At 35.1% G+C, this 10,561-nt stretch overlaps 1 protein-coding gene across 1 annotated transcript; it reads left to right on the forward strand.

Moving 5' to 3' along the window:
• The first annotated feature begins 624 nt into the window (after positions 1–624).
• LOC132307790 (uncharacterized) lies at positions 625–10,324 on the forward strand. The gene is made up of 7 exons (XM_059805655.1): positions 625–941; positions 1,412–1,592; positions 4,763–4,886; positions 5,019–5,359; positions 6,037–7,234; positions 7,999–8,195; positions 9,591–10,324. The coding sequence occupies exons 1-7, from the start codon at positions 826–828 to the stop codon at positions 9,666–9,668; spliced, it is 2,235 nt and encodes a 744-aa protein (XP_059661638.1). The 5' UTR covers positions 625–825; the 3' UTR covers positions 9,669–10,324.
• Positions 10,325–10,561: the final 237 nt, after the last annotated feature.

Consider the following 10,561-nt stretch of genomic DNA (forward strand, 5'->3'; position numbering starts at 1 on the left):
ACTGCACTTGTAATATTCGTACGGCAGTTTGTATTTGGGATGCACCCGTTGCATCGTGCAAGAAAGTATTTTTCGACAAAGAGGAGAGGAACTTGAGAGAATGTACTTGAATAATAATAATAATAATATATTATCTCCGTTCCATATTAGACGTTCATATTGTAACTACGATTCACAAAGATGTACTAAGAGTTTATATTTTAATTTTCAAGCATTTCAAATTATGGAAGTACAAACCACTTGCACCGTAATTATTGAAAAAATAATAATTTTTATAGTGGTTCCAAGACACGCAACATTCAAAACAAGACCATCTATTCATACGATGAATATCTATTTAAATAGTTACTTTTGGTTAATGGCTAATTAATGTGATTAGCCACTTAAAGTGGCCATCGTTGTGTTCATAGCTTACTATAACCGGTCAAAAAGTGGCCATGCATATATTTTATGTTATAGTCTTTTCCGTTAAACTTTTATTTTTTTTTTTATAGTTTTACTTTTCATTATTAATTTGCAAATCATTTACGAGTAAACTAATTGGTAAATTCACTTGGGTGGAGTAGAATTCCGAAAGCATTTTTCTTGTTCCGTCTATTGCTAATTCCAATTTCCAAACATAGCATACCCCCAGCTCGGGTTCGAACCGCCTTCCCAACATTCTTAGATTAAACAAAAAGACCTTACAAGTTTCAGCTTTCTTTCATAATCGAAGCACATTCCGAAGGCGGTGCAAAGAACTTTTGATTGCAAAAGAGCGATATATATATATACATATAGTGTATAGACAGTCTATGAATTGAATAGGGAGAGAGAGAAGCAACAATGGCGGAAGAATCAGAGAAGAGGTTTCATGCTGTAATGGACAAACTCTTCCACGCCCCTCCCAAACCTAGAGCTAAATCAACAACTTCTTCTACAACAATAACCAACTTCGCCAGGTTTTGTTCGATTCTTTCTATTCTTCTCTCCTAAGATTCATTCATTTCACATCGCAATTCGCTAGCTCTATATTACTACAATATTCGTAATTGTTCTATTCTTTTTGGTCATTAGTCAGATTCGTGGTTTTTTTTCCTTCATTCCGATGACATTTAGAGCTATTTGATTCCCGTTTTTATGCAATTTGAATCAATTTCATTACCTAAACATCAGATACTCTGATTTGTTTTTTCTCTGTTATATTTTGATCTTCATTGTTATTAGGGCTTATTCTTTTCAGATGGATTTTTTCACATATAGAACATGGTTTCAGATTGAATATTTAGCTAAAGATTTTTACAATTCCTTTATTATTATTATTATTATTATTATTATTATTATTATTATTATTATTTATGTTTATGTTTATGTTTCTTTTTATAGTTCGTTCTCTGCTGCATATATGATTGTTGTATTCTGTGGTTTGTAGTTCGTCTGGAGTTCAGTTGCCAAGAGGCAAAAAACGCCCAAACAGTATGGTTGAGAGATTGCAGAAGTCGTTAGTTTCAGGTGGATCAATCCAAACTCCGCTATGCAGACCATGGGATCGAGGGGATCTTTTGAAGAGGTTGGCTACATTCAAATCTATGACATGGTTTGCTAAACCTAAGGTATGATTTTTGCATTTATTCTTATCATATGAAAAGTTAAATTTATTCACTATACAACATGAAAATGGTGATTAGTTGTGTCATCAGTTTTATATCAATTACATATTCATTACTATCTGATTTTGCTTCTTAAAGTTTTTACTAGGAGAATTGACCGTGCTTGATAGTGAACTTTGCTTCAACTTTTATAGTATTGGTATTTGACTGTGGTTTATAAGTCAGTTGATTAAATATCTGAGCTCCTGTTTAGGGTAAGTGGCAGGAATTCTGCTCTGATGCATCTTATGAGAAATTACAACAGCAAATGCAGAGAAACTTCTTTTCTCCCTATTAGGTTGGTTATGAACTTGTTTGTTTAATGATTTTTCTTCTTGATACCATGTGGTGTCCAATTTATGGGACATTTTCCCACTCTTTGAGTAATAATGATTGAACATATGCTTAAAGTAGGAGACAAAGATGTTTCAAAATCATGTTGCTTTCATGGTAGGGAGAGGTCTGGTTTGGACCCTATCTTACTACTTAGGAGATTGATAATAGTAATGCTCATCAAAAAAAAAAAAAAAAAAAAAATTGGATTGATAATAATAATAATTGCTTGTAGTATTATGGCCTAGAAGAAGCATATGATGGGTTCTAAGGGAGAAAGTTACTCGGTTTTATTAAAGAATAGATATCAATTGAGACAACTACTGGATTTAAGCCATCTATGGTGGCAGGTAAATGGTATCGAAATGCTGGATGAGAAACTAGTTAACTCCATTTGCAATGTGCTTCAATCATGATTGAGCTCTTTTTTTATGAGTTGGTTGTGGATGTTTATGAAAGAAAGTTTTGTGGCCTTGAAACTAGGTAAGTGTGTGTGTGTGTGTTAGAGAGAGAGAGAGATCAATGATCTCTTAAACCATTCATTCTTACTATTCCATCTTCAAATTATTTATTTATTGTATTTTTATTGTTTTGTATAGACCTATTTATAAAAATTTTTGTGAGGTACACAATCCTAAACTTTACTAAAAGTCTATTTTTTGTTTCTTCATGAGGCGCATTCATAACTCAAGATTTTAAATGCAAACCCGGCAGAAATTAATTTCTGAAACTATCAAAACTTTCCATAAATGAGCAAATGCAACAAGATGTCTCAAAACCTCACCACAGAGAGAGAGAGAGGGAGAGAAAAAAAAAAAAAAAAAAAAAAAGATGTCCATAAAAAACTTTTAAAAAATCACTCAACATGATACTTATCAAAAAAAAAAAAAAAATCACTCAACATGACATCTTTTTGTATGACTTGCCAAACAATGTATTATCATTATCACATGCCAAACAATGTATCATATGTATGGAAATTGTCCTCTTAATGTTTAAGTATGATGAATCTTAAAATGTGAAGAAATCTCTCCCCATAAATGATTAGACCTTTATGGTATACGTCTATGATCCCCTAGAAAATATTTATGATAAGTGGTATCCATGAGTCAATCATGGAAATAGGTCCTTCAAGATGTGTGTTTGTGTCCAGACTCCAGATGCAGGAATTTGAAGTTAACTATAACTTTGTGAAAAAATACAATAAGTCATTTACTAAAAAATAAAGTTGTCTTATGGTAAGAGAATATAAGAAAGCTGTATTTCAAATAATATATAGACAAGGTTTATTGGTATACAATCTGTATATAAAAGGATTGTTCAGAAAAGTAATTAGTTTTCATAACTTTATTAATAAGAGATTTATTATTATGATAATAACACACATACAAAAGATTTATTATTGATGATAATAAGACACCTCCCAAAAGTATTAAGAGTAAATGCTACTGTTTCTTTACTGCAAGTGTTTTTGTTATGCTTTCTATCTTTTCCTTTTCCTCCTTAAATTATGTTTTAATCCATGCAACTGGGAGGAGGGATCAGATTGTTGGTCTATTGGAAAAATGGAGTTGGGGTAGGACGTATTAATGGAAAAGTGGCAGGTGCCAAAATAATTAGATGGAGGCGACACTGAAACATTAAATTGTTCCGAGGACAGGGCATTAAAGGGGAGTCTACTGTGTCAGTGCAATAACAATACGTTGGCTAGCATCATGACCTAGGAAGCACACGGAAGCTTTTCCTAGGGGTCCGTGACAATATCAGATTCTCTTACATGTGTGGGACAGAACTCAGACACTTGTCCAACACGGCTAGAAGTGTCCTGAAATTTGATTTTTTTCTGGTTGGACATGACAGAGACACATTTGGGACACTTCCAAGACATTGCGGAGTAGTTCTATAATTATTTTTCTTAGAATGTGATTCCAATGCAATTTTAAAATATATTACTAATTATTTAGAAAAATAGTATAAAATTTTCTTCTAACAAAAACGACAAACATGTAACTCTAAGTTCCAAATTAGTGATTTCATTGACTACAATGTGGATAAAATGAGTAACAATTTATATATATGTAATAATATATTATGATTAAAATTATTATATATATAATCATATCCTACTTATCAAAAAAAATTATTATATATATAATCATATCCTATGTTTTTTTAGTTTGTTGTATGGTCGTGTCCTTATCGTGTTGTCCCTGTGTCCCGTATCTATATCTGTGCTTCGTAGATCAAGATAGATTTGAACTAGGGTAGCTCTTTGTAATAAAAGGGGCTGTTTGGGGGTCAGATTATTGAACTTGAGGGTTCACACTTCAGGATATGTACATGAATTATTATATTTCCACACTTCTTTTTCTTTTCCTTTTTGTCTCCTTGGATTTTGGTTTGGGCGTTTAGCTTTCCCGCCTCCCTCCAAATTCACCTTTATAGACTATGCTCTAAATTTGATTTGATTCCTCCAATTAAGGTCATATCTTTCAGTACACACACACATATTTAAATTAGATATGAAACTTTGCAAATTTTGAGTTCTGGTCTTATTTTCAAACTTCTTATGGAACTTCATTAAGTTGACTTAATAAGTTTCTTTTCATATCACTTGCATACCTTGAGCATTATCTTATTTTAGGGTTTTGAAGTTCTACCTTTTGTTTTACTGTTTATATGAAATGGAAGCATACTTTGTTGGTTCATTTCTTTTATTTATTGTTTCTCTTTTGCATGGTTTTTTCGGACTTTGCTCTTTGAGATTTGTGGATAACTATTATTACTTCCATCTTTATCAGGTAGTAAGTGCTGTAAATTGTGCTAGGAGAGGTTGGGTCAGTGTAGACGTGGACACTATTGCCTGCGAGTCATGTGGGGCTCGTCTCTTCTTTACTACTCCGCCATCTTGGACACAGCAACAAGGCATGTCATTCTTCTCATTCATTATTTTATTTTAAGAATATAATAAAACATGCACTAGTATACAGTGGTATGAGATATATTTAAGCTTATTCTTTGTATCTGAGCTGGAACTTTATTCATGTGCTAATCCAGTCGAGAAAGCTGCATTGGTATTCAGCTTAAAGCTGGATAATGGACATAAGCTACTTTGCCCATGGATCGACAATGCCTGTGATGAAAGGCTAGCACAGTTTCCGCCTATGCCAGCTGCTGTCTTGGTTGATGAGTATAAGAAACGTTCTTCTGCACTCTTGCACCTTTCAGCTCTTCCTGTGATTTCATCTTCAGCCATTGATTTCATGGGAAACCCTCAGTTGGAACACTTTCTCAAAGGATTGTCAATTGTAGAGTTCAGCAACGGGTCTGCTGACACTTCTCAAACAGAATACCATGTAAATGAATGTGATATGGAATCTTCTGTCTCGTATTATCAGGTTTGACAATTGTCTGCTAGCCATAGTTACAAAATCTTAACTGATTTTAATCTCTCTCTCCCTTTTATTAATGTACATGAATGTTGATATAGTTGGAAAATTATTACTACTTGTATGTGATCTTCATTCAGAATTATATTGCTATTCTTTCTTTTTTGCATGTATATGACTTTATTGTTGGTGAATAAAATTTCACAAACCCATGAAGTCGTTAGCTTTTGGTTCACCTATTGAGAGAGAAACTCACCTTGTTGTTGTTCAGAATGGTTCTCACTAACCTTAGCATAATGTCAATTATGTCAGTAAAGCAACTGAGGAGTTATGTATCCTTCTCATGCACTTGTTACTTACTGTTTATCGTACATGAGTGAGTGATATATGGCTTCTCTGTGTGGTATTTTTCTTTCATTTTAGCATAGTTTTCAGTTCTCACCATGTATAAATGATAAACAGTGCTAATTCCAACTTCCTTTATCGGTTAGGCATTTCAATGTGACTAGTATTTGTGTAAAGTAATAAGTAACTTAAGTTTCCCTGTCAATCCTTCAACACTAATATAAGCTCTTCTGTTCCATGTTCCTCTTTTCTTTTAGATGAGCTTGTTTAACATATTGGTGAGAAATTATTCAATGTTACTGAATTATTGGATAAGCGATGATGTTTAGAATCTTTTGCAGGCACAAAAGCTCATAAGTTTATGTGGCTGGGAACCTCGCTCACTACCTTATCTTGTTGATGGCAAGAACCAACAAAATCATTGTAGTAAAGATCTCAGTCATTCGGATTCATCCCGTACGGTTTCTAGTGGACAGAATCTTAGTATTACTGTCTATTCTTCTGAAGCCAACCCGGTTGAGGCAAATGACGATCCAATGGCTTCTAGCGGAGTACAGTCTGATCCGAAGTCTGTTGTTTTAGATTGTAGACTTTGTGGAGCATGTGTTGGATTATGGTCTTTCTCTACAATTTCACGACCTGTGGAGTTGTTCAGATTAGTGGGATATTCAGAAGTCAATGGTGAAAATGGTTCTACTCATCACAGAGATCTTGTTGATTGTATAGGCAGGACTCCTGGAGTCAATGGTTTAGGCAATGAGACTTGTAATGAAACCAGAGAAGGCATACTGAATACTGCTACAACTCTTTCCACATCAGTAAATAATAGACCATCAAATTTGAATTTGACAATTGCTGGGGGTCCTCCACCAACAAAGCAGAACTTCAGAGCAATGATTTCTTTACCTGTTATAGGGCGAAATTTGAGAGCTCGAATTTCATCCGGTTCAGATTTTAGAGATCATCTGTGTGTAAAGAATTCGTTTCAGGGAGGTAAAAATAACGCAGAAAATGCTCTTACTGGTCAAGGTTTTGTGCCAGAACAGGTGGAGATGTTACAGGACGAGAGATATGATGATAGACATTGTACTTCTACAAGCACGCTTAGAAATGAGAATGACTGTCACATGTCACTGAATGGAACAGATAGTGGTGGACAGGAGTTCCCTGAAACCTCTACACCAGACTTCCTTGCTGAGACATCAATACCAAAATCTTCAGATTCAGTTGAAGGTTCTGGCAAAGAAGATGACTTGCCAGAAAATGCAGAAAATGTTGGAACAGTTAATCAAGCAGTAGGAAATCTTAGTTGTTCTCAAGTTGGAGATTCTACTATTACAGCCTCTGATGATCACTTCCCCATCACAAATTGGGAAATTAGTGAAAATGACACATCAATGGCGGTTGAGCTTGTAAATTGCTATCTTCAAGAGGATCCAGGAACTGATACGGTGTGCAATGCGCAAGCTGATTGCAGGCATAGTAGTGCAGTCAAGGCCAATTTGCAGCAGGCAAACAATGATGTGGCTTGTTGCATAGGCAAGTAAACTTATTGCTAGTCTTTACTTTCTTTCACCATCATAATTCTAGGTACAAAATTAATTTGTCACATTCGTGATCATCAACTCCAATTTCTTCTACTTTTATCATCTATCATTCTTATTTCATTAACTGGATATTTAAAAAATAAATAAAAACAAAAAGAAGAAGAAGAAGAAGGAATTACGCTTCTTACTCATCACTCTTTCTTGGTTCGTTTTATAAAGGGCAGCCCAGTTCACGAGTTTCATGCCACTGTGGGGTATGGGGAGTGTCAGATGTGTGCAGCCTTACTCCACATGTGGAGGAGCTGTTTCCCATTTCAAACCCACAGCCTTCAGGTCCCAATAGGGCAACCTTACTCTGCCGCAGGGTCCCCCCTCTTTCTTGATATTATATTTTTTATTATAACAAAAATATATGTATTTTCAAGAGAGAGAGAGCACCCAGAAGCTCCACATTGGAGCCCCTGTTTAAGCCAAAAAGAAAAATGAAATTGGGGATGTCTCCTAATATTACATGGTCCTCTTTCGAACACAACTCTCTCTCTGATACGCCAACAACCTCCTCTAAAACTGAAGCCACTCATTGTGAATCTAACTGGTGCATGATGCTGGCGATTCCTTCAATTAGCATATTTTCACTTTGTGCATTTGTCTTATATATACTGTTAACCTTGACTGCTAATTATTATATTGCCCTTCTTCTTGTTATGATAATAATTTCAGAGAAGATTGACAAGCTTGCTCCTTCTATTCTTTCAGGGAAGAATCCAGAGCAAGCACCATTAGATGATGCAATAGTTTTTGATCCAATCATGCAGCACAGACATTTTTGCCCCTGGATTGCATCAGTTGACAATGCAGCACCTGGATGGCAACAAACACTGTATGCTTTACAACGTCAGAAGGAGTTTTCTTGTCCTTCATCCAAAGATGCTCCATCTTCTTCTTTGATTGAGGTACTTCTAAATTTTCTTTTACATTACTAATACACTAGCACCTAATCTACGCCCTTTATGCTAACATACTCTGCAAAGAGAAAAACTCATTTGGACCAAGAGATGGCAATTGGGGTAAATTTGGGATGGGGGATAGTGAGGTCAAGAAGGGGCAATTTTGCCCCTCCTGAACTGAGGAAACCATTAAATGCGATTCATAGGAATCAATTCAGTAGGATTCCTATGCAATATGATGTGCCCATTACTTATCAAAAATATATATATATATATAATGTGCCCATTTAGATTGGAGTAAGAAAATTCAAACACACCCTTTTAGATTGGAGAAAGAAAATTCGGACACCCAATTCTTATCAGCCTTATTTAAGAGATTTACACACCACACCACCCAAACCCCCCCCCCCCCCCCCCCCCCCCCCCCCCCGGCAGGCGGGAGTTAGGGGGTGGGGTGGCAGCGGGGGTTTCTTAGTCATTTCTACCATACACTCGGTTTGAATAAATTTTATTCGCTTATATCCCCTAGTTTGTCTTTTTTTCACGTAGTTGATCTACCAGATGAAGAATATAAAATATAAAAAAATTCGACCTGAAAAACTGATCTTTCTTCTAACACTACGTAGCCATCATTTATAAACTTGATAATCTAGAACCAGTTTTAGGAGTTCCTATAAGTAATGGTCCTATGAATCTCTTGAAAATATTATGATAAACGGCACCAGAAGTTGATGTATGTCATCCTATGCCTTCTTTTTTTCTTTGAAAAAAATCAAAAATAGAAATTGAATTCTTTAAATTCTCTCTAATTTATTTCACTGATTTTTTTTTTATTTGACTTGAATGAATTGTTTTAAACATTGTAAAAATACATTAATCAAACGTTTAGTTTGATGTTGTAAAAGCAATGAAGTTTGCACAAGTCATTTTGTTTAGGGTACATCAATCTGAGAAGTTATGGTTCCAGCACTGGCCGTGCAGTGCCCACCCGGTATTCACCCTATGGAGATTTGAGACTTTTTCTTACCCCTCATTTCAAACCAATCTAGTTTGAAGTTAGACACATAAACACCACCTTGAACTATAGTCGGGATTGAATTACATGACACAAAAGTGCTGCATGGTTGGTTAGCCTTGATTAATAGCAGAAGATGCTGTTGATTATAATTACATGAGATACTTGACAATCAACCAAAATCAGTTTGAAATTTCAACTCAATCCATGTCTGTTTAGATATCAAGTGAACTAAGCACGTGGCAACATAATGTGCCATTTACCCAGTAATACCATCCGTTGTTTCACTGTTTTCATTTAGGTGCATTGTTTTACCAATACACACCCTTGTTAAGTATTTTTGTCTGAAGAGAATTATCATTCTGTCCTCTATTACTGCTGTTCAGGTGGATGATCCCGTTTCTTCAATCAAAAAGCTTTTCATGTCTCCATCTGCAAAAAAAGTGAAGCTGACTCATGGTTGAAGCTGAAAACTGTAACTGAGTTCAGGGGATATCAGAAGATGGTCCCATGCATGTTTAGAATGGGAGTCCTAAACAGTATAATTCTTTTGCTCAGAGACACTGAAGAGGTACTCCCATTGGAAGCTTATAAGTTGCATCTTTTTCGTTTTCATTTTTGACAAGCCCAGGGCTGTAACTACTGTTTTTGGCCTGTTGTAATAGCAGTGCACGCATTGCTAAAAAACTGCGCGAGTTAAAGCTTACATATCGTAACATTATAGTGAGGCTTTTTGAATAACGGAGTGCATTCTCTCTCTTATAAATTTAGTCTCTTAGAACATGAAAGAATAGATAGGGTTTTGAACTGCTTTCTGTGTCGTTCCAACAAGCTTTTGGATAAAGGTCGGTTGAAGCTTCTCTTTGCTAAGTTTGGATTCGCTCCATTTACCATAAAAAAGAAGGGAAAAGAAAAAAGTTCGGATTCACTCCATCTGTTTATGTTTTATGTAATTCCATGATCTCTGTTAGTCTTTTTCTTCCAGAACTAATACCAGCCCACAAAAAAGAAGTTGTATCTAACCTCTATATGCACTTGTGGGTTAATGATTATTCATTTATTGAGTTGAGTCCAATATCCATTTTCTCCAAACAATAATATGGATTTAATTTTTTTATCATTTCCATTCCTCTGTGAAAACTGATACTGTTATAAATTTGCTGTTATGTACTCGAACACAATTTTAGTCCATCCAATTGGTTATTAAACGTTGGCCCCCATCATTTAAACATTGGGTGGTATTCAAATCTACGTAGTAATATTTATGTGAAAAACATGTTTCATTGGCTAAATTGATCATGTGGATGGTTGAATCACAACATGATATGTGCCATTAAGATATAAATGTAGTTGCCAA

This window comes from Cornus florida, unplaced genomic scaffold, assembly GCF_030987335.1.
Source record: "Cornus florida cultivar Cherokee Brave unplaced genomic scaffold, ASM3098733v1 CherokeeBrave_3.0.0_Hap2_Chr05, whole genome shotgun sequence".
NCBI classification, from domain to species: domain Eukaryota; kingdom Viridiplantae; phylum Streptophyta; class Magnoliopsida; order Cornales; family Cornaceae; genus Cornus; species Cornus florida.

What these genes read in the sequence shown, in the direction of transcription:
- LOC132307790 (XM_059805655.1), top strand. Translation starts at nt 826, where the DNA reads ATGGCGGAAGAATCAGAGAAGAGGTTTCATGCTGTAATGGACAAACTC. An exon ending in CTTCTGTCTCGTATTATCAG is followed by an intron (nt 5,360 to 6,036) that starts GTTTGACAATTG and finishes AATCTTTTGCAG; the next exon opens with GCACAAAAGCTCATAAGTTT. An exon ending in TGATGTGGCTTGTTGCATAG is followed by an intron (nt 7,235 to 7,998) that starts GCAAGTAAACTT and finishes CTATTCTTTCAG; the next exon opens with GGAAGAATCCAGAGCAAGCA.